The following is a 26,160-nucleotide window of genomic DNA, read 5'->3' on the forward strand; positions in this document are numbered from 1 at the left end:
GAAGGACCTGCTTTGTAGGTGGGCAATTTTGGTGTGATTTCGGGGTTGCTGGGAAACCCCTGAACCTCCAAATGCATTAATAATTCTTGGAATTCTGCCATTTGAAATGTATTCCTTTGGCTTTATTTGGTCCATCAAAATGATATCCCTTGGAGCATTGTGCCCCTGGATCCTGATCAGTCATTCACAACACAGTGTGAGGGAGGGGTCCAAGTCACTCCTGAGGACTGGATTGGAGTGTGTGTGGTGATGGGGGGAGTGGGGATAAAGACAAAGAGGGAGTTGAAACAGGGTGGGAAGAAGCTGCCCCGCTCTCAGGGCTGCCCCTCTTGATCATGGTCCCCCTAAGCCCAGCTCACAAAGAACCCCACTCACCAGGAGCACCCGTTATGCCACTGAGGGCTGGGCTCAGGCCCAGGCCCACCTGGACTGGCTGCGGTTCCACTACCTGCTATCTGAGTGACCTTAGGCAATGGGCCCAGCCTTTCTGGCCATGTTCCCATATGTAAATGGACATAAAACACCTACTTTGGGAATGAATTTTTTATTTGAATTAGAAGGAAATGCATGAGTGTGGCCCCTGATGCTGGCACCCAGTCAGCCTATCCTGAGGAGATGCCAGGTCAGATTATCTGAGGGCACACAGCTGAGTGGGGCTGTGCTGAGGGGCCATCTTGGGAGGTCTCCTTTAGGAGGTGTCTGGACAGGCATCCTGACTGCTGGTGGATAGGCCTGTTGTCTTGGGTACGGAACACCCAGGTCAGTAATACTCCACCCCCAGTTGACTTGTTGCTGAGAAGGGGAGGGATGGGAGTCAATGATTGTTGACCCCTGATCTGCCCAGGACTGGTCTTTTTGTGCCACCCTGGTGAGGTGCCAGAGAGGGACAGTGTCCTGGCCATGGCCACCCAGCTTAGTGGGAAGGGTCAGGCTTAGCAAGGAAATCAGAGCTCTGGAAGAGGCAGGCACTGTCCCGTGCAGGCTCCTGCCCCCACATCCAGGCCCTGGGTTCCCTAGAACACCCTCCGGCACCCAGTCCCACTTGGCACTGCAGAGGAGCATGTAGTCCTGCCTCCCCAGGGAGGCGCTGCCAGCCTAGATGCCACCCCACCCACACCCAGCGCCAGCAGCCGCCCGGCACTGTGAAAAGCAAGGGGTCGTCTCTGTACCTTCATCAACCGTGTGAGCCGACCTGTCTCACCTCGTCCCCTGTCTAACCTGTCCTGGGTACAGCAGTGGCCCCCCTGAGCTTCCTGCCCTGTCACAGCGGGAAGCAGGGAGACCTCAGTGCATTCCCTGGTTGGAGGGTGGGCCCTGGGATGAGGGCAGCACCTCCTGGGAGTGAGGCAGATTGGGTTGGATCCTGGTTTGCGTCACTCTGGCTGTACCACTTGGAGGGGTGACTTCCCCTCTGGACCTTGAGTCCTCCTGGCTGGTGCTGGAGTATTCACACCTCCTGATGGCTGGGCAGCTGTGCTTCCTCCATGGACTGCTGGTCCGAGGTCATCAGACCCCCTGTAAGGAGCTCCTGGGCCTCCCCACTGATCCCAGGCCTGAGCCCGGAGGAGCTAGAAGAAACAAACTCCCTGTTTCCTTGCGATGGCATGTGGTGGAAAGTAGGTTAGAAGTTACTCTCCCCCAAAGGGTGGCAACTGAGCTGTGGAGACAGAAGTCCCAGCTGCTCCATGTGGGGACTCGGGCCCCACCTGCTACCTTCGAGCCCACCTTCTGAGGCTGGACTGGTTCCAGCCCTGCCAGGGCGGCCCCGCTGTGGTGTGCACACTGCCGAAGTGACACCTCAATTCAGTCTCCTACTTGGGAGAGGCTGCCCTGGCCAGTGAAATGGGGTCAGCTCAGACCAACACCCAGGTTGCCCTATGACCTGAACGTGTTCCTTTAAATCCCCGTGTAGTCAACAGCTTGTCTTGTGGGGTCTCAGCTGTGGTCAATTGGCTCCAGAGGGCAACCCCAGTGTCATGGAGGCCTTGGCAGGCTACTTAGGACCCCCCAACCCCAGTGACCACAGGCTGCTCTGACACAACCCCAACCAGCCTCCTGTGGGCCCTGAACAGGGGTCTAAGAACAGGAAGCGCCTCAGCTATTCTCCAGGCCAGCTGGACACCTGCCTTTATACTCAGAGTATTTACCTTTCAGCCCCAGGTCTGTCCCAAGAGTCATCCGGAGGCTCCTGCCCTGCCCCACAGGTGATGTTCTCCCTGTGTCCTGTGTTCACAAAACTTACCTGTCCTGTGGTGGGAATGTGAGTGCCCACCCTGCCACAGTCGCGTGCCTGAGCCAGCAGGACCTGCCTTTGGGGAGAATGAATTAGTTGGGTTCCATTTCTCCCCTAGGACACATGACAGCCCCTGCCCAGAGCGAACCATCTCCTAAGCCCCTCACACTTAACGCAGTTCCCTCTTGAAGGCAGCCCGGGAACAAGAATAGCTTGAGGCTACAACTTATGATTTATCCCAAAGGCTCCCTTCTACCAAGCAGAGCCTGGCTCACAGACACGCAGCTGTCACTAGTTTCAAAAATGCTCCTGTAGGATGCCAGGTGCCAGCACTCAGAGGTGCCTCAGACATGCCCTGCTCCCAGGCAGAACTGGAAGGAGGACCCACCCACCAGGACCGGAGGGGTACACCCTGGAGCAGCAGGGAGAAGGGAGCAGAGCTGGTGCCCGGGGAAGGCGCTTCGGGGAGGACGTCCCTGAGGGGATCCCTGACCTGGGCTTTCAGGAAGGACAAAGAATTAGCCCGACCAGGTAGAGGGTGCAGGACGGCGTCCGAGACCAAGAAGTGGAATTGACCTCGCAGGTTCATTAAATCTGCACATCTGTTGTAATCGCATCTGCAAAAGCTAGAAAATAAAGTAGCAGAATGCTTGCATCGAAGCCGGGGAGCTGCCTCCGAGGGTAATGTTTGTGAGCCCAGGTGTTCAGCCATCTGCATGTCACCTGTTTGGGTCCTGGTTTCACTGTGTTGTAAGCACAGTTTCCATGCACTGTTGAACACGATCTGTAATCTCCGCTTTCCCCCAGCCAGCAGACCGCTTGTGCCCTCTCTGAAGTGAACGGTTCTCACAGTGCTAACTTTCTACATCCAGCATCGGCCCCATATGGAGACTGTGAGGGCCCCTGGGCACGTCTGGGTTTCCCCTCAAAGTGTGGTACTGATGCTGTAATAGCAGGCTGACAGCTGCATCACCATGTTGGGGACTTTCATCCTCCTGGCAACCCTATGAAATGGATACTGTTATCCCCATTTTACAGATGAGGAAACTGAGGCTTGGAGAGGTTAAATTAATTGCTTAGTTTGAGCTTTCAAAGGCTGAGATTCTTTTCTTTTTTTAATATATCTTTATTGATTTCAGAGAGAGAAAGAGAGAGGGAGAGAGAGAGAAACATCAATGATGAGAGAGTCATTGATTGGCTGCAGCCCGCAACCCGGGCATGTGCCCTGACCGGGAATCGACCCCGATCTCCTGGATCCCAGGTCGATGCTCAACCGCTGAGCCACGCCCGGCCAGGCTCAAAGACTGAGATTCTAGTCCAGGTTGGTCTGATTCTAACACATTCTTTCCTTTACACTCTGCCAAGTTGTAGAGACCCTATTTTCTGAAAACATTTGAAAATTACATTTTGGTAAATGTCATTCCCAGGGACTTAGCTGTGATTTTTCTTTAATGGGCGCATTTTGGAGTAGATGACCTCTCAGCACCGCTGCCACTAACATGCTGGGAGCTGCTTGGGGGCCCCAGTGAGCAGGTCTTGTGTAAAGTCCCGTCCTCGTGTTGAGCCGAGCTGGCACTCCCTCCAGGGCCGCCAGGGGGCATGGAGATGGGTCGTGGCCACACCAGCCTGGACCAGAGGGACCAACGCAGGCTCACGCCTGACAGTGGTGGGCATCCGAGAAGGAAGGCCCTGTTAGCATTAGAAGGAACTCCATGTAAGGGAAGCTAAGATGATTTTCTAAACTTTCAGCTGCAGCTCGCCATTTCAAAGCTCTTCTGAATCCCGATCTTTTCCTTCACAGCTGATCCGTGGCTGAGTGCTTCACGCCAGCGACTGTCCAACTGAAGCCAAAACTCTCCTCCTTTGGGGCATCTCCTGATCCCTCCTTTTCTCATTTTGTTAGGATGTGAGCTCTTTGCCTCTTACCCCCTGGCATTAGTGTTTTCATGTTCTGTTTTTCACACATTTGCAGAATACATTCATTCATTCAGCAAAGACTGATATGTTACCACTATGTGTGCAGCCCTGAGCAGGCACCCGGGAAGCATGTGTGCAGGGAATTCCATCCCCAACACAAGGGTGGGGGTGGGCAGCCTTGCCAGCACCCCCTGCACTCACAGCTGATGTGAGAGCTCAGACTCCATGTGAGGGGTGACCAGGATGCTGGCATACAGAGTAACAAGTGCAGGTTGCCCGTTTGGCCCTGCTGCTGGCGGGGCTCCCTGCATGTCCTCCACAGGCCATGCCCTCTTACAAAGCTCCTCTTTGTCTCTCTAGGCCTCCTGTTCTGAGTGGCAGCCCTGTCATCTCTGACATCTCATTGATCCGGCTTTCCCCACACCCTGCTGGCCCCGGAGAGTCCCCTTTCAACGCCCCCCACCCGTACATGAACCCCCACATGGAGCATTACCTCCGTGCCGTGCACAGCAGCCCCACGCTCCCCACGATCTCTGCAGCCAGGGGTCTCAGCCCTGCTGACGGTGAGTAATAACCATGTGTGGTGTCAGGTGGGTAGTAGACTTGTCGGGGAGATCACTTCCTAAATTATATAACTGTCTAATCATTAAGTTGTACACCTGAAACTAATATAATACTGTATGTCAACTGTAATTGGAAATTTTAAAAAAGTTTTAAAAAGCTGCCAGGTGAATCTTCTCAAAATTTGCCCACGGAAACCCGTCTTGGCCCAGTGTCAGTGCCAGGCAGAGAACATTGCTGCCCACACTTGTGAGCCCGTAGGCAGATGCTCCTGGAAGCATGGTCCCCATGGATCCCTCGGCACCTGCACCCTCGCCAAGAGGAGTGTGTCCTCTCCCAGCTCCTGCATGTGACCGTGAGCTGAAGCTGAGCTCCAGACCTGAGAAGGCTGAGGCTGGAGTTTCACAATGAAAAGGATTTCTGCTTCCAAGTGTCCAGAGAGGCTCCCTGAAGCATTGGGCTCAACCCCTGGCCGTGAGGTTTGCACTTTGCCTGATCTTCACCAAAGAGAAACCGGACAAGGCAAATGGCTGAAGCCATGGGACCTGGAAACAGCTGGCTATTCTGAAACAGCCCCTCAAGGACTCTGCGTGCGTCCCCTGGTGGCCTTGACCTAGCTGAGGTGTCCTGAGGGCTGTGCTGCCTCCACATCGAGAGCCATCTCCTGGAGAGTGTCCCTGCTTCCCCACGCCTCTCCTGATACCCCAGCCCGCGGCAGGCTGGCTGGAGCACGAGCATGCAGCCGGGTTCTGAATGCTGCCCTGCCCTGAAGGTCGCACCGGCGTGGTGGGCTGAATGGTGCCCAAGAGGATATGTCTGTGTCTTATCCCTGAACCTGAGAGCACTGCCTGCTTTGGAAAAATGCCTTTGTGAATGTGATTACACTAGGAACTTTAAGATGAAATCATCCTGGATTGTCCACTTGGGCCTTAAACCCAAGAACAAGTGTCCTTATCACACACACAGATGAGAAAACAGCACAAATATGGGAATGATGTGGCCACAAACGAAGGAAGCCAGCAGCCCCCAGAAGCTGGAAGCAGCAAGGAACGGATTCTTCCCTAAAGCCTCTGGAGGGAGTGTGGCCCTGCCAGCACCTTGATTGTGGACTTCTGGCTTCCGAACCATGAGGGAGTAAAATTCTGTTGTGTTAACAACAGCACCAAGGCTGTGCTAACTTGTTATAGCAACTGTAGGAAGCTTATACACTAGTTTTTGGAGTAGTCAGAGCCCAGCTGTTCCCTGGGCCTGGGCCAGAGTGGGCCCTGCGGATGTCTGTCAGAAGGACAAGAACAGAGCGCTCTCCCAGAGGTCTTGTGGACCAAGGACACTAGTCTCAGCTGACAGCCGTGTAGCCCGTGAAGAGCTAAGTGGCGAGACAAGGCTGCCCTTGAAGGAAACTTGAGTTGACCGGGCACTGATTTTATGCCTGATTTTGATGTACACATTAATGTGGCTCCTACCACACCCACTTATCCCGGCCTCAAACCCAGGAGACAGCAGGAATGGGTTCAGTATCAGAGAGGATGTGGCTAATTTGCATGACCCTGTCCCCTCATGGGGTGGACCAGATGCCCTGAGGCCCCACTGGCCCTGACCCTAACTCCCAGGTCACTAGAGGTAGCCTACCAGGCTCATAGGGCAGCATTGTCAGCTGTCCAGCCCCAGCACCTGCTCACACGAGGTCTGGAAAGTTCATCAGTGATCCGAGGCCAGGGCTCTCTCTAGGGGACACAGCAGGAGACAGCAGGAGAGGGGAGAGGAGGAACCTCTTCTGCTGACCGACTTCTCTGTGCAGCCACAGGTGCTCTCCCGTGGTATTTGCAGGACTAATGGCAGAGGCCGTGGAGTGCAGTGGTTAGGAACTTCTAGCCTGAAACCACCTGCTGTGTGACCTTGGCAAGATCTCTTTTGCTCTAAGTGCAGGGTCCTCGTCTGCAAGGGGAGGGCGGTGGTGCCCCCAGCCCACAGTGTTGTTGTGATAATGAAATTAGAGAATGACAGATCCCCTCAGCACTGTGCCTACACAGACCCAGCAAGTGCTCCTTACAACGCTGGCTGCTACTGTCATTTGTAAGAATAATTTGAGTGGTGGGCACTAACGCCCCATTTTACAGATGGAAGACAGCCAGCTCAGAGCGGTGGCACCTTCCCAGTTTTGCATACCTGGCAAAGGCCAGGTGTGTCCAAGGGTGTGTGGTTTCCAAGCTCCCCGTTCTTTCCCTGGCACCATAGCCCTGAGGGCTAGGCCTCGAGAGCTAACGATTGTCCCACCTGCCTCTGCTAGGGCCCGGTAGGGCTGAGCCAGGGTTGGAGGCAGACAGTTGGCCCTGCAGCTGCAGGCCGGGAGCTGGTGGACCGCGTCAGGCGAGGGCCTTGGCCGGGACAGGCCGGGCTAACGTGCAGCTGCTCGCGCACCTCTGACGTTCAAGGCCACCAGGGCCCACCTGGCTGCTGCCCTGGCACCGCCATTTGCATCGTTTTACTCTGCAGTCTCGGCTGGACCACGGCCCTGGTCGGCTGGGAGCTGTGGGCTTCTCCCTGGCTTGGAGGGGAGGAGAGGGTGGGGTTACGGCTCTGACGAAATGGAGGACCGTGGAGCGGGGGCCCCCCATCGGCAGAAACACACCTGCCACCAGGTCTGCTCAGTGCGGACATGGAGCCGGGGAGGGGGTCATAGGGGCTCATGGGGCAGAGGATGGACCTGAGGGCACTGAGGGGCACTCCCTAGGCCAGGTTGTGTTTCTCTTTTGTTTTTTTGGCCAGATTTTGATGGCTTCTGTCTTTCTCCCTCCTTTTTGCCGCAGTGGTCCATGAGCACCTTAAGGAGAGGGGACTCTTTGGCCTCCCCCCGGCAGGCGCCAACCCCTCGGACTATTACCACCAGATGACCCTCATGGCGGGCCACCCCACGCCATACGGGGACCTGCTCATGCAGACTGGGGGTGCCACTGGCACACCCCATCTCCACGACTACCTCAATCCAGTGGACGGTGAGTGCTGGGCCAGGCGGTGGCAGGGAGCAGGATGGGGCTGGGGCTGGTGGTACCCCTAGGGGCTGAGGCAGGTGCTTCTTGCTCCTTTGGGGGTGAAGAATCCTAAGAAGGAGTCTGGATTTACCACAATCCCTGCCAGGACTGCTGTCCACAAGGCCAAGCCTGGACCACACACACAAATGTTCAGTGAGTGTCTTAGACGCTGCAGGAAACAAAACGCAGTTGCCTCTGCCTTCTTGGAGTTGGGGGCACACTGAGGACAGCTGGGGAGGACCGGGAGTGGAAGGGAGCACTGCAGGTGCAATCTTAAATGAAGGACTCGAGAAATCCCATGGGGAAGATGATATTTGAACAAAGAACTGAAAGAAATGGGCTGCCCAGAATAAGCCGGAAGAGTGGCCTTGTTAGGGTAAACAGCAAGTACAAAGGGCCTGAGGCAGTGTTGCCTGCTGAACTCAGGAAACGTCCAGTAGGCCGGTGTGCCCGGCACCCAGTGAGTCAGGGCAGGAGTGGGTGCCAGAGTTCTGGGGCTGTTCTGCAGGCTGGTCAGGGCTTGGTAAGACTTTGGCTTTCGTAGAGAATAGGATGGGGCCTTGGGGGAGGGGTTGGATAGAGGAGTAATGAGGTCTGACTTATTTTTAAAAGAAATCCCACTCTGACTGCTGATCTGAGAATGGATTTAGGAGCCATGTGGAAGCAGGGGTCCTGTTAGTAGAAGGGGGGAAGTGGCCATGTTTCAGACAGAGTTTGAAGGTGGAGGCAGAGGATTTACTGCCAGATCGGGGATGTGGAGTTAGGGAGAAAGAAAGGCAGAGAGGACAACCCCGAGGTCTTCGGCCTGAGCACTGGGGGACAGAGGGTCAGTCACTGAACCAGGGACTGTGGGCAGGCAGACTTAGCAGGCAGCAGAACTTCATAGGTGAAGTTCTTGGTGCCTATTGGATACCAAGTCCTTCCCTCCCACCAAATGCCACCCTCACAGCTGCTTCCACAGGGACACCTTCAGTCCCTTGGCCATGAACCCCTGGGGTCAGCATGGAGCCCCTGTTCGGGAGTCAGCTAAGCATCCACCAGTCAGTGCCACTCTACCTTCTGGTCCTGGAGCCCAGCCCAAAGATACCCTGGATCCAGGCAGGCAGACTTGCTCTCCTTAACCCCTGCCCGGGATGGCGTTTTCACTCCCTGGTGACAGGGCACAGACAGAAACCTGCAGGAAGACCTGCCCCACAGGAAGACCTGGTACCTGCTGGGCTGCAGGCAGTCTTATGGGGCCAAGGTGGGCCCCTGTACCCCTCAGTGCCTCCCCTCCCCCAGTACTGTGCCCTGGACTTCCTGCCACACCAGCCACTGCAGTTCTGTCTTATTGGCTGGGGGCAAAGCTGAACCCCTCACTTCCTAAGGCGTGCTTGAGATCTCGCCTCCCCCAGGAAGTCTCTTCAGATGCCTTCTCACCCTCTTCCACTGGCTTTTGCTTCTCTCTCTCTACCCCATCCAGTGCACACTTACAGGAGCCATCGTGTGCGGTTCCTGGGCCCTGAGCGGTCCTTGTTCCCCCCATGAGAGTGCTGTTGGGAAGAGCACTACAGTCCTCCCAGTGCAGCTCTCGTGGGTACTGTTCCACATCACTCCACATGCACCCTGAAGGATGTGACCAGAATTTGCTCCCTGGGTCTGGGCTCCCCACTCCCACCCCCTCCCCCCCTCCCCATGCCTTCCCCAGGGTGGTGTTTAGTCCAGCACCAGGCACACGGTATAGAGTGTGAAATGTGGCCTGTTGGCGCCTGAGCACGCATACATCCACATGCTCCCCTTCTCTCCTCCTCTCAGCCCTGTGGGTGCTGCCTAGGGAGCAGGAGGGGTGTCAGCAGGTAGTGAGGCTGTGTACACGTGACCTGTCAAACCTAGAAGCCAGACAACCACAATGCAGTGCAGAAGTCCACATAGTGTTCCAACAGCCATGTCAGAGAACCCCGAATGGGTCCCACCTCCCAGGGTGGATGTCACTGGGCCAGCTGGACAGTGAGCAGACACAGAAACTCTGGCCAAGGGGGTGTCCCCAGAGTGCAAGAGAGGTCGAATCAGCAAACAGGAGCACCAGCTGTGTGAGAATAGAATTGCCTTTATGCACATTCCCCCCATGGGACTCTCCTCAGCCACCTCCTAAGGCTGGAATCACTATCCCCTCTTTCAGATGAGCAAACTACGCTTCCCAACATCAGGTGACTTGCCTAGGTTGCGAGTCAGAGTTCCAAGCCCAACTTTGTTTGTTACTAGCACTGTTGGCCCTTTCCCTCGGCACACCACCTCCAGGCAGCCCAGCACATCTGACCAGCTCAGTGAGCCGTGGCTTTAGGGAGGGCCTGCTAGACCAAATGTGTTCCAGCGCCGCCCAGAGGGCTGGGCCCAAGCCGGGGTGCTTGTCGAGGTGGCTGCAGGCAGAGAGGTTGTGCAGTGAGCTGTGGGCCTGCCGGTGGTGTGTCCTCGCTATAATAGCTGGGCCAGAGGTGGTGGTGGGACTGAGCAGGGTCTAGACTGTGACACCCAGCCCTGTGTGCTGTGTGAACTAAACACACTGAAGATCTCATGTGTGAACTTGGCTCAGTGCCTGGCAGGCAGTACGTGCTCAGTTAATGCTAGTTTAAATTTCTTTCTGCCAGTATCTTTTTCTGTCTTTCCAATCTACCACTTCCTGCAGGATTTTGTCTCAATTGTCGGCACCATTCTCCACCTAGTACCAAAGTCCTCCTGGGCTCTGCCCCATCCATCCCATCCATCCCACCCCCAGGGTCTCCAAATCTGCCTTGTCGACCCTCCCTCCTGGCCCCCCAGTTATTCGCCACTGTCCCAGCACTGCCCCTCAGCTCAGGCTCGTTGCTGCCTCTCATTGATCACTTGACCCCTTGGAAATTCTGTGGTCGCATTCTGGGTCACCTATCTCCCTCAGGGTAAAATTGAAACTGTGTAACAGTGTTCAAGTGGCCTTCTCCTCCAGCCTCATCTTTCCCCACTTGCACACAGCACTCCCACCACCCGCTGCATCCGTAGATCCCGCCAGACAGCTCCCCCCGCTCCTGCCTGCAGCGCCCTTCCTTGCAGGCTGGCCGGGTTCAGTGCTGCACTGTGGCCTCGGCACCTCTCCTGAGACACATCTCCGGTCCTGCCCCCCCAGCTGCTCCTCTCCCGCTCCTGCGCCTCCCTCCTTGTCCACCTTTGGAACCCAAGGAGCTCAGACAGCACTGGCTGCCACTTCCACATCTGAATCTAGGTCTGAGCATCGCCGCCACAGAGCAGCCTCGTGTTTGTGGGTGAGCGCGTGCGTGCGTGGCAGTCAGACACCTGGGATAGAAAGGTGCGAACTCATCAGGGGAGAGACTGTGCGGGGCCAGCAGCTGTCGGCTTGTAGGGCACCTGGAAGGGGCTGGGGACAGGGCAGCTCTGTGTCCCAGGAAACTCAGCCTTTACTTACACGTGGGGGCCGAGCACCTGAGTAGGGAAGGCAGGGGAGTGAGAGGTGAGTTCCCCAGCGGGCACGAGAGCACCAGCTCATGTGGGCTGCCCCTGATAACTCATCACACCGCTGCCAGTCTTTCCGCACCTCAGCTTTGAGACCGCCGCTGGCTTCAGGGTGCAGCGGGAGGCATCTCCCGCCCCGCGCTGGCCCGAGCGACATATCAGCTTCTCAGGCTGAGTGAGACACCCGGGGGCTGGGGGTCTGAACCCCGATGACCTTTCAGTTACAGACGAATTTTTTCCTTTGTTCCTAGTTACAATCCAAGGAATCAGAGTAGTTTAGAGTGATCTGAACTTGTCATTACTTAACAGTTTTTTTCAGACCAGGTGATACTAGATCCGGAACCTTGGTTTCTGCTTTTTAAAATGGTTTAGGCGTTTCTGTTCCCCTTCCATGTGGATGTGCTGCTCACGTGGAGCCCTCAGAAACTCGAGTCTCCTAGCCCAGGCCCAGGCCCAGCTGAGCCCAGACCTGCTTCGGGGTGTCCCCGGCTTCGCCCCTTCCGTGACTGTGAGAGCAGGGAAAGCTCTCCCGCTCCAGCGTCCCCTGCTGGTCCCAGTTGCACAGGTCTGGGGAGAGACCTCCTGGAAGCTTCCGACCCCTCAGTGAAGGTGGGAGTGGACCTTCCCATCAAGTTCCTTTCTGCACAGACTCTCCCAGAGAAACTTGTGCAGGCCTGCAGCCTGGGCAGCAGAACTCAGCAGACTAACAGCCTGTGGAAGGGCCCGAGACTCTCTGAGGACGTGTGTGTTCACGTTAGGAGCTATCCATAAATATGACCGTGACATGTAAGTTCTGCAGGTGCGGGGGGCGTCGAGAGCTGTGGAAAGTCAGGGGGACGGGGCCTTCCCTCTGTCTGTGTGTTTGTGTGTGTGTCTCTGTATCGTTCATTCGAGGGTATTTATTGGGCACCTGCTATGTGCCAGGCACAGCTCTAGGTGCCAGGGACACAGCAACGCACTGCCTGCCGAGTCCTGCCCTCATGGTGCTGCCCTGTGTGAGCTCCTGGCAGGACAAAGAATACTGTCCTGAGGCCACTGCGCCCACCCAGCCCCCTCTCAGCACCTCGCTTTCACTTTCCAAGAGGAGGCAGGACTGTGGGGCAGAGAGAACTCTCCAGAGGTTTTGACTGTCCAGCTGGCTGTGGAGACGGGGCCTCTTGGCAAAGGCGGCCTGGAGAAGGGTGTAGGACAGCTACCTGGGTCCCCGTCCAGCAGAGCATGTCCCAGTCCACTCACCGGCAAACCACCAGCAGTTTCACCTTAGACAAGTGCCATCTGCACCGTTCTTAATTTAATACCATATTTTAATAGACTCACCTTTTGGGGTTAAAGAAATGGATGCTAAAATGGAACTTTGTCTGTTTCCTGAAATGGGAAACTTGATAATATCTGAGGAAGATGTCCCTGTCTCTGCCTCCATTGAGCCTAAAATAGTCTCGTCTGGGTCATGGCTCCGACCTCCGTTGGGCAAACACCGCGGTGGTGGCGGGAAGGTGGGAAGCCTCTGACGGGGCTCCTGTCGCATTGGAAGCGCAGCCCCGCAGGCTCCCAGGGCTGGGCAGAGGGCACCTCGGGGCACGCCCGTCCCTGCTGCTGGGCGCCCCGCCTCTCGTTCTTAAAGAAGCTGATTTATAGCGGGGAGAGTGAGGGTGATGCTGCATCGGAAGGTAATAGATACCAGTCAGGGAATCAAGGTTATCATTCTGCCTAGTGGTTCTCTGGAGAGCGGGGGACTCTCTGGTTGTCACCAGGGCCTTAAAATGGAATTTCCTTGTGTTGTGCGTTGAATATTGGTGATTTAACAGCGGAACCGCCGCCACCACCCTCCCTCCCACTCCTACCACATTGAGAAGATTGAAACGTTTCCGATAGAAATGTTGTCTGTTTACAGCCCATATTTCCTCCAAGCTGTATATTTTATTGTCATATTGACACTAATTTGACTCAGATGTCACCTCCGTCCTGACGCCGGTTCTTTATGCAGCCTGTGGGTCCACGGGGGGTTTCAGAAACCAATTACATTGATCACACCGCTGAGAGGCAGGAGGTGCTGATGGAGGGGCAGCCAGGGGCCCGGGCAGGCAGGGAGTCCTGCTCAGCTGCCGCAGGAGGAGGGACCGAGGCAGGGCCACCTGGCTGCAGGTCCCAGAGGGTGGGCTGCTGTGCGCAGGCACAGCTAGTGGTGCGTGCCGGGCATCTGGTGAACCTGCACAAACAGTCCCGTGAGAAAGCTTCGTGAAGTCACTTTACAGGTGAGGCAGCTGAGCCGGAGCCCTGAGTATCTTTCTCCCCATCACAGAAGCAGGAAACGGGGCTGGTCAGCCTCGATCCGAGCTTCTGGGCTCCAAAGCCCAGGCCCCCTGTACAGCCCATAAGAGGGGGTGTGGGTGGCTGTGGATGGCTAAGTGTGGGCAGGGCAAGGTCTTCGGGCTGGATGCCCTTAGAGCATCTCCTCAGTGAGTTCAGGAAATACCTGGGTGAGGGGTCGAGCTGTGCAGGAGGGCTCCCTAACCGCTAAGAAGTCAGGGTCCATGAGCCTGGCCACAAAGTTGTGTCCCAAGGAGGGGTGTCCCAGCCCCATGCTGACGACAGTAACATCTGGCACAGAAATGGCTCCTCCTGGGAGGTTCTTCCGAACCAGGTTCCCGGCATCCCTCTGCCTGCCTTCAGTCCAGGTTCCTGATCCACAGGAGGTCCATCCAGTGCTCTGGATATGCTGATCAGTAGCCCATGGCCTCCCGGAGGTGGGTTCTGTTGGCCCGTCTTGCAGGTGAGGAACCAGCTCAGAGAGCTTCAGCCACTCACCCAGAGCCACCCAGTTTAGAACTGTCGGGCCACATCCAAACCTGGGTCAGGTCTGGGGCCTTTCTCACATCTCCTGCCCTTCCCAGCTATCCCAAGGAAAGCAGCCACCCCCCGAGCACTCGGGATCACCTAGGCTAATGCAGCAGAGGTGGCGCCTAATGAATCCTGCTGGCGTGGTGGCCACCATTTCCATCTCTCACCTGGAAGGGGAGCTCCAGGAGTACAGGTCCGAGGGTCCTCCTTGCATGCAGTCCCTGCAGCCTCCAGCCAGTGCCCAGGGTACTGCCAACGCGGCACAAGGGTCTGGTAGCAGATGAACAAGCGAATGAGCGAGAGAAAGAACTAGTGGTGAAAGGGTCTAGGTACAAGTGGCGGCAGGAATGGGCCGTGTCAGCGGACACCTGGCTGGGTAAGGAGGCTGGTGCCTGTCGCCCGGAGGCTGTGGGACCTCAGAACAGGCATCCACAGATGAATGGATGCGGTGGCTCCGCCAATCCCGGTCATAAATCACAGGAGAAGCTACAGGAAATGAGTGCCAGGCTTTTCTTTCTATTTAGTAATTTATCAGGGGAAGAGGCACATTAATAAACATATTTCCCTGGAGGGGTGGGAATAACAGAGATGAATATCACTGTCAGATTTGGCCTGTTTCCTCTTGTTAAAGGTGCAAGAGAGGATGGGAATCCAAATATTAGCAAAATCTTTTTGTAAATTTGTATCACAAAGATGCCTGTATTTCTGACTTTACTTGATGTTCAACCTTCCCCCTGCCCCACATCTCCCCATTTGCCATGCAGCTCGTAAGCCAGTATAACAGGAGTCTTTTGGAAGATTCACTTTTGCATCTTACTGTGAGTTCCCTTTAAAGTCAGGATTGGCAAGGTGTGAACTCAGGAAATAAGAACAAGGCTTACAGGGGCGGGGAACCTTTTTTCTGCCAAGGGCCATTTGGATATTTATAACATCACTCATGGGCCTTGAAAAATTATCAACTTAAAAATTAGCCTGCTACATTTGGTCAAACATTTAATTAACTCACCCCTAATGGGATGGCTGGAACTGCTTCTCTTTGGCGAGGCCTTGGCAGGGCCAGACCAAATGATTTCGGGGGCCATACACAGCCTGCGGGCTGGCTACTCCCCAGCCCTGGCTTGGAGGGTGCCCAGATGGACAGGTGAGCAAGTGTTTAGTGACAGGTGTGCTGCAGTGTGGCCCGGTCGTCTTTTCTAGACTTGTCCTTTACTCCAGTATTAGCTCTGGGCTCACCCTGCCCATCAGCCCTCCCAGCCCCTGGAGAAGCTGTATCAACTTATAGCTCCCCCCGGGAGCTCTGCTGGGTTCTAGGCACTGTCCTTCACACTCTTCATGTGTCCTTGAAACAACCTTGTGAGCCCAGCCACACTGCCCCCACATTGCCACAGCTGGGCAAATAGAGGCTTAGGGTGGCTAGTAACAGACACCAGGGCAGCCACTAAGCATCAGGGTGTGTGGCTGGCTGGTGCAGGCTATGGGCCCCCACAAGGTGAGTGTGTCCACCCGCCTAGCCAGGAGCACCCTCCCCAAGATACCTCTCTTCCCCACCCTCAGCAGAAGCTGGGAGGTGGGTGGGTTCGGTGGCCATCTGCCTGCCTTCCAATCCATTTCTCTACCAAGGCTGCCTGGTACAAATGTTTTGTCATTTGTACAATGAGGCTAATAATAGCCCCTTCCTTATGGGACACCTATGAAGATTAAACTACTTAATACTTTAACAGTACCTAGCACCTACAAGGCATTCAGTAAACACTGACATGAGAGGTTAGTGCACATAGGAAAAGCCATAGTGTATGTAAGGTTTGCTACCTGCGGTTTCAGGCATCCACTGGGGTCTTGGAATGTATGTCCCGGGAGTAAGGAGAGACTACTATTCACACGTAACTGCGGGAAGGGAGGAGGACCTGCCCCAGATGGGCGCTCCCTGCACCCTCGGGCTCAGCCATGGCTTCAGGCAGCTCCTCCCACAGCCCCCCACCCCAGTCAGGGCTCTGGGTCTCCTCTGGACAGAACAGTGGCCTAGAAATGGTCTGACAACATCACTGCACAAGTCGCCACCCACCAAGGCTTCCGCCCTGTCCAGACCCTCTCCGATCCCAGTTTACTCTGTAAAGGGGTCTGCCAGTGCGGATGGCAGGGCTATGGTGAGGAAAATAAGGGGAGCTGAGGAACGCCTGGCACACAGCAGGGACATGTTCATTCTCTGCCAGCCGTGCCCTGCATTTCACATACCTGCGTGGAACGGCCTCTCTCTGCCCTGCTGGCCCCTGCCCACCTGTCCTCCTGTCAGTGGCCTCCGGGTTCCCTTTGGGCAGGAGGGGTGGCCTGTAAACAACTTCAGTGGCTGCCTGAACACACCCTGTGCCCCACGTGGCCTGGCCCAGCCACCTCCATGCCTGTGCTCGCTGTGCCTGGGCTCTGATGGCGCCGATCTCCCTTCTGCTTGCTCAGACCAGCTCAGACCCCATAGGACCCTCCTCTGGGGAGACCACAGGCTACCCTGGCCAGAGTCGTCCAGTGGAATTCTCTACAGCAATTAAAAAGAGCCAGATAGTGCTACACACGGCAGCATGGAGAAACCTCACAAACTGTAATGTTGGATGAAGCTAGACCAAAACGCATTTATAATTTCATTTATAGAAATAGGTAACTACTCGAAAATAAGCAGACTAAGTGCCTGTTAGAAGCCAGGATAGTGGCTGCCCTTAGGGCGGGTCCCGATGGACAGAGGGTCTTCTGGGCACTGGCCAGGCCCTGCTTCTTTTTTTAAATCCTCACCTGGGGACATGCTTAGAGAGAGAGAGAGAGAAACATGAATCGGTTGCCTTTCCCACGTGCCCCAACTGGGAATTGAACCCACAACCTAAGTGTGTGCCCTGACCGGGAATCGAACCGGCACCCTTCCAGTGCATGGGACGACACTCAACCAACTGAGCCACGAGCCGGGCCAGGCCCTGTCTTGACCTGGTGCTGCCTCATGGGTGGGCTCGCGACACTGGGCACCTTGCTGCCATGCTGCAGGCACTGCTGGATCCAGCTCTGGTCCCTGCACTCCCGTTAGGAAGGGTGCTACATATATCAGTGCTCCAGTTCACTCACTTAGCGCCTGACTGGTGCTTGTGTGCTTCTTAAATTCTCACCACACCATGTGTGGGTCAGACCATTTTATAGATGAGCAAACTGAGGCTGAGAAAGGCTCACAAGAGGCCACAACTGGAGAATGGCAGAGCCGCAGGTCCCTATAGATCATCCTCACAGGCTCTTCCTGTCCCCACCTGCCAGTCTGCCTTGCCCCCTCCACACCCCCAAACCGTTTTGCTGATGTGCCTCGGGTTGGCTGTCCCACAGTGTCGCGTTTCTCCAGCCCACGGGTGACGCCCCGCCTGAGCCGTAAGCGGGCGCTGTCCATCTCCCCGCTGTCGGATGCCAGCCTGGACCTGCAGCGGATGATCCGCACGTCCCCCAACTCCCTGGTGGCCTACATCAACAACTCGCGCAGCAGCTCGGCGGCCAGCGGCTCCTACGGGCACCTGTCGGCCGGCACCCTCAGGTGAGCCCAGCCTGCAGGCGCAGGGCCGAGAGTCGGGCGCTGGACTGGGGGCCAAGTAGGGAGGGTCAGCGCTTTCAACCCAAGAAGAGAGACAGGACCTCATGCTCCAAACAATTTCCAGTGTGGAAGTTAAGGGAGGCCTGTCATGAAAGGTTCCGTCATGAAATCAAAGGTGACCCTCCTAGTATTTCAGCCAGTGTCATGTAGCTGCCGTGTCGCTGACCAGCCTGGGGCCACACAAAGCGTGAGTGACACCGACCTGGGCCATGAGAGTCACTGCCTGGCAGGCCTCCACGTGGCCACCACATGGCACACCGAAACCTAATCAACGCCATTAGCCCTGGTCCCTCTGTGCCGCCCTTGACTGTTCTGAAGACTCAGACCCCAGCCCACTTGACTGGAACCCATGTGCTTCCCGAGTGTCCCGAGAGAGGCCAGAGGTGTTAGGATGTCAGGAGAGCTCTGCCCAAGGACCCAGAAATAGTGATAACAGGTATATTATTTATCTTTTGCTGCATAACAAATTACTTCTAAACTGAGCAGTTTAAAACAACAGACATTTATCATCTCACCGTCTCTGAGGGTCAGGAAAGTGAGACTGCCTTGGCGTTGGGTCCCCCTGAAGCTGCCGTCACGATGCCAGCCCTGGCTGTAGTCACCTGAAGACTGCTGGGCCTTGGGCTGCATTTCTGAGACCACCCCGTGGCTGTGGGCAGGAGCCCCTCACGCAGGGCAGCCCGCCCCCCTCCCCCACCATCGGAGCGTGATCTGAGGGAGCAAGGGGGTAGCCACAGCACCCTCTATAGCTCAGCCTCGGGGCATCATTCTTTCTTCAGCGTCCTGCTCTGGAAAGAGTGGCTCAGATGCGAGTGGCAGGACAGTCCTGGGTGAGGGGGCCCTAGAACAGGCTTTAGAGGCCAAATGGGGCTCAAATACAGAGCAGTGACGCAGGGGGCGCTTCTTAAGAGTCAGGGCAGTGAAGGGCCAGGGTGGGGATGAGATGGAATCTGGCACCTCCCGAGTCCAACCTGCCAGGGTGAAGGCTGCATCCTCGGGCAGGGCCTGGGGGCTAAGCACGGACGGTGAGGCCTGAGCTGGAGGCAGTAGGGAGCCACTAGTGGTCCTTGAGTGAGGTAAAACCATGGTGATGGTGAGGTTAGTACATGCCCATCCCAATCCCTGGGCAAGGTCTCTGCCCAGGAAGCGTCAACCTAACAGAGCCCTGGTCCCCCTCCCCCCAACCCCACTCCACCACCTTATCTGCTCTTCTTTGCAGCCCAGCCTTCACCTTCCCCCATCCCATCAACCCCGTGGCCTACCAGCAGATCCTGAGCCAGCAAAGAGGCCTGGGATCAGCCTTCGGACATACACCACCCCTGATCCAGCCCTCACCCACCTTCCTGGCCCAGCAACCCATGGCCCTCACCTCCATCAACACCACGCCCACCCAGCTCAGCAGTAGCAGCAACTGTCTGAGTGATGCCAGCCAGGTAGGTGTGTGCAGGGAGCAGGGGGCTGGCCACCTGGTGTTCTCCTGGACCCCATGAGGGCTGATGATTGCCCTCTCACACTGGGAACTGTGGGAGGACTCTGGGTGCAGGTCTGGCTGGTGGGGTGCCTTCTGAGCAGCGGCCACATGACTGGCAGGGCCTTGGGCTGGATGCCAGGTTGGTTGGGACACCTAGGTTGGTCCTAACACCACCCCAGGCATGTGGACAAGCACCCAGCCTCAGTTCTGCAGTCACCTGCCCAGTAAACACAGTAAGTAGATGGAGAAATCCTAGAATTCAGAGTCTGGCGCAGTGTAGGTGCTCCATGCCCAGCGTATGGATGGATTAATGGACAGTAATGAATGTGCATTTTAGTTTTAGAGCATGGATTCACCAAAGGCCATCTTTTAAAATAATTTTTTAAATTTATTTTTAAATTACTGTTTATATTCAATATTATTTTGTATTAGTTTTAGGTGTACAGCAGAGTGGTTAGAAAATCATATACTTACAAAGGGTCCCCCGAATATTTCCAGTACCCACCTGGCACCATACATAGTTGCTACAATATTACTGACTCTACTTCTATGCTGTACTTTACATCCCAGTGACTATTTTGTAACTTCTCAATCCCTTCCCCGTTTTCTCCCAGTCCCCTCTGGCAACCATCAGTCTATTCTCTATGCTATGAGTCTCTCAGTTTTGTTTGTTCATTTATTTTGTTCCCCCAAGGCCATCTTATTTGACCTTTCCGGTGGGCGTTTGACACGCCTGGGCGTGTTCACACGTGCCTGGCACACAGCAGGTGCCACTAGTGTTTAGTGAAGGAAGGAAGTCCTGTTTTGCAGATGAGGAAATGGAGGGGTAGGGACAGCGTCCGATCATGGAGAGGGCACGGGCTTTGGCATCAGTCAGACGTGCTTTGGGCCCTGACTTGCCTGAAACCTTTTGCGGCCTGAGCTGACGCATCTGCAGAGTGGGGCCTGCCCCTCACATTGGGTCACTGTGTGTACACGAGCCCATGTGTGCAGAGCCCTGTGTAGACCCGGGTCCTGGTTAGCACTTACAGTGACAGTTCTTGAGGTGAAGTGACTGGCCAGGCACCCGCCCGGCAGAGCCTAGGTGTGACCAAGTGCTAGGGAGGGAGACCAGACACAACTTTCTTCCGGGATGTCCTCCTTCTCTACCCCAGGGCTCCACGCCACCACCGAGTGGGTCCCCCGGACAGGATCGTGGGTTTTAGCCACACCACCTGATGCCGCAGCTCCAGCTCCCGCGTCCTGAGGCCCCAGCCCTTCTCTTGCTCCCTGGGCTGCCAGGCCCTGTTCTCAGACCCAGAGCCGCTGCTCTGGGGGCTGAGGAGTTGAAGCTGCCGGGCCAGGAGGGAGAGTGCCCAGCCTTTCCCAAAGAGGCGTCTGTTCCGTTCTTGTGGATGGTGGTGGGGAAGGTGCTAACAGGCTGAGCTCTGGGCTCTCTCCTGGCCCTGCCCCTGGCTGGAGGACTCGGTTTCTCAAACTTCAGCACAAGGGTTGGCCCAGGTAGTCTGTGTGGGGAGGGTCCCAGAGGTTTGAGGTGTCCCTGCCCCGCCCCCTAGTGACAGGCTCTCCTTGCTCCCTCCTCAGAACAAGCAGAGCAGCGAGTCGGCTGTGAGCAGCACCGTCAACCCCATCGTCATTCATAAGCGCAGCAAGGTCAAGACGGAGGCCGAGGGCTTGCGACCAGCCTCCCCGTTGACCCTGACACAGGTAACTGCCGCCATCCTCACATCTTCAGGCGGGTCAGCTAACTTGGGACTGAGGCCCTGCTGGTGAATGGATGGACAGATGCTGCCTGCGTGAACGAATGAGCAAATAAGTGAACCAGTGGGGGGGTGATGGATGGATCATGAGCTTGGGGGGGACCAGGGCCGTGTCTCCAGCACCCTGCACATTACATAGTCATCAAACACATACTGAACAGCCTGGCCCGAGTGCCTTAGTTGGTTGCGCCGAAAGGTTGCTGGTTTGGTTCCTGGTCAGGGCACATACCTGGGTTTCGGGTTCCATCCTTGGTCATCTCGGGGTGCATATGGGAGACAACTCTCTCTCCCCCCGTCCCTAACATGTCCTAAGAATGAGTGAGTGAGTGAATGAATGTACATCTGGAGCTGCAGCTGTCTCTCCCCCCACCACACACATCTCGCCCTCATAAAGCACAAGCCCCAGTCAAACTGAGTTTCTCATGTCCCCTGAATGGCTCAGACTCCTGTCCAGTTGCTCCCTCCTCCTGGAATTCTGTCTCCCAATCTGTCCCTTCCTGACCTTCCCAGATAATGGGACTTGCAGCTGCTCAGATGCCCATCCTAGCCTCTGGATCGCGTTGTCTGCCCCCCACACTGTTCTGTGAGCTTGGAGAGATGGTACTTTGGGAGAAGTGGTTCAGTTCCATGTCACCAGGGTTTACACTAGGGTTTGCCCTGGGCCTGGTGCACGGTAACTGGGAAATCATATTTTCTGAGGACTCGATGCGCATTTGAGGAAATGAGTGGTGTGGTGAGGGGAAGGAAGGGAAGAGGATTCTTCATAGGAAGGTGAGGAACGGAGCAGTCCACAACCCAGGACGGCCTGTTGTGGGTTGAGACCCTTGTGCAGGTCCCTGGGGAGATTCTGCCCCTTATTCCGATACTCTGAGACGACACGCAGACAGCCCCAGCTTCGTAGCAGAGGCTTTGGTGGGAAGGGCTCAGTGTGAGTGCTGACCTTGCAGACAAGCCTCCTGCCCCCAGGCCTCTCACGGTGGCCTGGCCTCCATCTGTTACTATACTGTCACCAGCTCTGACACCAGCGATGCTCAGGGCTTCCTGTCCCTGTCTCCCCTGCATGTCACACCATACTTCATGAGACCTGTAAACCATCGGGCAGGCTCTGGGCACTTGATTTTTATGAAATATTGGATTCTCTTACTGTCAGGCAAACAGAGGGGCTGGTGACAAATTCTTCTCCCCTCGCTGACGCCAAAGCCTCTCAGCATGATGCGTGGTTTCCACGGGGCCGGCCCTCATCGGGGCTGTGGAAATTGATGAGGGCGACGCACATCCCAGGGGGATGAAAAGGCAGGGGCAGAGAGGATGGGCGGAGGCCACACAGCACAGGGAGCCCCCTGTCCAGCCCCTTCCAGCCAGGGCCCCACAAAGCCTTCTTTCCTGCCCAGCTGGGCTCCTCATTTGTGTCAGGGGAAGGAAAGCCATTTATCATGAGGAGACTGTCACCGTGTCACTCTGTCCTGATTCAGTAACCTGACTCCTCCCAGGTGGGTGGGCATGCTCTCCCTTGGCAGAAAATGCAACTCAGTGACGCCCTTCCCTGCCTGAGCCCTAACCTTGTGGGCTAGGAAGACACCCAGCTAGATCCGGAGGCCTGCGCACCCGCCACCCTGCACAGTCCTGCACACGTGTGTCTGTCTGTAGCCTCTCCGGGTCTCTGGAATCAATAGGGCATGAAGCTTATGGAAATAAGCCCATGTGCAGTTTTCCTGTGAGTGCAGAGTGGGTGTCAGGAAGCCCTGCCCAGCCCTCCCATCTCTAAGGAATTGGGCAGGGGCATTTGTGCAACTTGGTTTAATGTGCCCCAGTGCTGCCTGGGGACTTCTTCCACAGCATGTTGCTTTCCTTTTCAGAACACGTGCATTAATTGAAAGGTGCATCCACAAACAACTGGAGGCTTCTCTTGCAGGAGCCCTTCCAGCTCCACGGAAAGTCAGTCAGGAGGGCTGGTCCAGCCGGCACGGGGGGTCATGGTGCAGACGCTGACGCCGACCCTAGAAACGGATGTGTCAGGAGTGGGGCTGACCTAGGAGCTGCAGCCCCGCTTTACCGAGTGTCTGGAGCCTGTGGGGGCTCGTGGCTGTGGGAAGAGTTGCCTCCCTTAGCCTGAGCTATAAATGTTACCCCAGAGGCTATTTCGAAAGACAGGACATTTGTGCCACTTGTAGGTAGTCTGAAATGTAAAACGAGTCATTCAGACATCTGCTTCTTTGCCTGGCTCTGCTCTGAGCCTGCCTAGCAGGCCCGTGGAATATTGGGGTTCTCCACATCCTCTGGAGGTCCTCCTGGGCCTTCCTCCCAACCTTCGCCAGCGCCTGTTTCCTCCCAACCTGTCCCCAGGTTCCCTGCTCGGAGGCTTCCCCTGGCCAGCTCTGAGTCAGCATTAGCTGGGGTGAGGTGGCCCTGGTGTATTCTCAGTCTGTTGCTGGTTTTGGAGTAAAAAGTTTTGTCCTTTTGAATCAAGCATCTGTGATCAGGTGGAGGTCTGTCTCAGGGGCCTTTCCTTTGCACCCTGAAATGGGCACATGTGGGTTCTTCGTGCTCAGGAGACTGGAGTCCAGCCTAGGCCTCCACACGCTCACTGTGTGTCCTGGGGAAGATCAGTCAGCCCCGCCCTGAGTCTGCTTTTCTAGCTGTACTTCAGAAATACAAGCGCCCGCCCGGCCACTGTGGCTCGGTTGCGTATCAACCTGTGTGCACCAAGAGGTGGCTGGTTCGATTCCCAGTCAGGGCACATGCCCGAGTTTCAGGCTCAGCCCCAGTAGGGGCCTGCAGGAGGCTGCCTATCAATGTTTCTCTCTCACTGATGTTTCTATCTCTCTCCCTCTCCTTTCCTCTCTCTAAAATCAATAAAAACATTTTTTTTTAGAAGACTACAAGCGCCACATTGCAGGGCTGTTACACAGAAGGCTGCTGCTGGGAGGATATGCCAGGCACTTTCACCCAGCAGAGCACCGTGCTGGGTGTGAACCCAAGTGTGCTGTGTGCCCTGGGAGAAGGGGACAATACTAGAGTGAGAGGTCTGCAGGTCCAGGCCAGATGCCTGTTGGGTTCCTCTCACCTCCATGAGGAACAGATCCTATCACTAAAAATGCCCCACCCTGAGCCTGTGGGGCCCACCCGCTCCCCCCAGGGGAAATCAAATAGCCAAAGTCACTGCCTGCTCTCTCCTGTTCTCCTTGCCAGGTCATTTGACTCAGGATGTGATGAGATACTTTGGTGGTGACAACTGGCATTAGAGAGAAGGGAGGGGCCTCAGAACGGCTGAGTGATGGGAGAGTGATGGGTAGGAGCCAGCTCAGGAAAGGGGCTGAGAAAGCTGATGAGCGTGTGTGTGCATGTGTGTGTGTGTGTGTGTGTGTGTGTGTGTGCACCTGTACAGCCCAGGGTCGTTGGCACAGGCTGCCCAGAGCTAACAGCAGCCTTTGCTGGACAAGGCTCAGTGAGTGTCTGCTCCTTCCCCAGGAGCAGCTGGCTGACCTCAAGGAGGACCTGGACAGGGATGACTGTAAGCAGGAGGCCGAGGTGGTCGTCTACGAGACCAACTGCCACTGGGAAGACTGCACCAAGGAGTATGACACGCAGGAGCAGCTGGTGCATGTAAGCCTCCGAGCCCCAGTGGCCTGCCCAATGGGCAGAGCCTAGGTCACGGAGCCCCCAGCCTTCCAGGCCCTCCGATGGAGAGAAGGAGCTGGAGGGGAGACCCCCAGAGATGCCTGGCCCATATCCTCTGCAAGTGGGAAGCATGATTATTTTTCTATGCCCTGTTTCTAAAAGAGGGCTTACAAATACATACGTAGTACAAGAGATTAGAAGAAAAATAAGAAAACAAGACGATTACGGGGAAGTGAAGAATAAAATGAAGTCAGGAGCCAAGTTAGTGTGCCAAACCAAGTCCTCTCAGCTACAGTTCACATGTAAATCTTTTTTCTGAGATTCCTAGCAACCAATGCAAAGAGGGAAATAAGATTAGTTAAACCAGCCTGTACGCACAGGATAATAACAAACCTGACCCTGAAACCTGAAGGAGGTTTCTCCCTGGAGGAAGGAGTTGGTAATTTCCTCTTGGACACCATTCATAGAGACCCGGTAGCCACAGGTGAGATGGGTGTTTCCACCCAGATCAGAGAGGGAGCTGCTTAAACATGCCTGGGTACTGACAGATCAGGAGGCCAGAGAAGGCCATGGGAGCGGATGTGCCCGTCAGGGTATGCCCCTTGCCTTGGTCCCCACCGTGAACTCTTCGATGGGGGCATTGCTGTGGTGGCTTTCGGGGAAGTCTGTGCAGTGGGAGGAGCAGGAGCGAGCTCAGAGTCAGAGGCACTGGCTCCCATCCTGGCTCCACCACAGCCGGCCGAGTTCTGGACAAGTGACTCAGCCTCCGTGGGCCTCAGCTCGTCCTCCTGTGTAGGGGGTGAGCCCTGCTCCACAGCGCCGTGGAGGCCGAGTGTGATCCCAGCGTAAGCACTCAGCAGAGAGCAGCTTTCCCTGCCTGGCTGCTCCTCTGCCCCTCGCTGTTCCTCACCAGCCCCGAGCACTTCTCTCCTTCATCCAGAAAAGAACTTAAATTCAAGAGCAAGCCCCCCTCACACCTGTCCCAGCGCACGCTCGGTGAACGAGTGTCTGTAAAGATGAGCACGCTCTGAGCGGGGAGCGGTGCTGGGGAGCCGCACACGGGCCCGCACACAGGCCCGCACACGCACGTGCGCACTGCTCGGCCGGAGCCGTCCTGAGTTTCCTCCCCCCAGCACCGTGTGTTCAGCATCAGAGCACCGTCCACTCCCTCCGCTTCCTCCATCTGTGCCACTTGCCCTCAAATACTGTAGGTTTCTCTTCTTTTTGGGTTTTGCTTCCCACATTCTCAGCCAGGAGACAAATTTCCCAGCAAACGTTATCACAGCTGACACAGAGCCTGTGGCAGAGTCTTATCTAATCCCCCTCTGGGTCAGTGAGTCCGAGCTGGAGAAAGGGCATGGGAGCTGTGCGTTATAGGACAGGTCAGACTCGATTAGAGGAAGAGGGGGCAGCGTCCCGGCCTGGCAGAGGGCCTGGGCGGAGGGTGGAGACCAGCACTGAAAAGGTGCACTCAGTACCAGGTGGGTCGGCCCCGAAGGGCAAGGAGGGATTCCTCAAATGAAGGCACTAGGTGTGGGAAGGAGGGCTTCAGCTGCAGGTTCCTACCTGTACCAGGACGGTCCCTGTGGCTGGAGGTGGTCGCCTCCAGCTGGCCCTGGGAAGAGCAGGCTCCTGGAAGAGGGCAG

At 56.0% G+C, this 26,160-nt stretch overlaps 1 protein-coding gene across 2 annotated transcripts in view; it reads left to right on the plus strand.

The window, feature by feature from the left end:
• Positions 1 to 26,160, plus strand: part of GLI2 (GLI family zinc finger 2) — a 236,947-nt gene that overhangs the window by 195,895 nt on the left and 14,892 nt on the right. For both annotated transcript variants that reach the window (XM_081143450.1, XM_081143449.1), the window contains 6 exons: positions 4,511 to 4,713; positions 7,519 to 7,704; positions 17,407 to 17,608; positions 18,885 to 19,098; positions 20,721 to 20,843; positions 24,365 to 24,499. In XM_081143450.1, the coding sequence (XP_080999576.1) occupies positions 4,511 to 4,713; positions 7,519 to 7,704; positions 17,407 to 17,608; positions 18,885 to 19,098; positions 20,721 to 20,843; positions 24,365 to 24,499 (1,063 nt within the window). The remainder of the gene's footprint in view (positions 1 to 4,510; positions 4,714 to 7,518; positions 7,705 to 17,406; positions 17,609 to 18,884; positions 19,099 to 20,720; positions 20,844 to 24,364; positions 24,500 to 26,160) is intronic.

This window comes from Miniopterus schreibersii, assembly GCF_964146895.1.
Source record: "Miniopterus schreibersii genome assembly, chromosome: 7".
Classification (NCBI taxonomy): domain Eukaryota; kingdom Metazoa; phylum Chordata; class Mammalia; order Chiroptera; family Miniopteridae; genus Miniopterus; species Miniopterus schreibersii.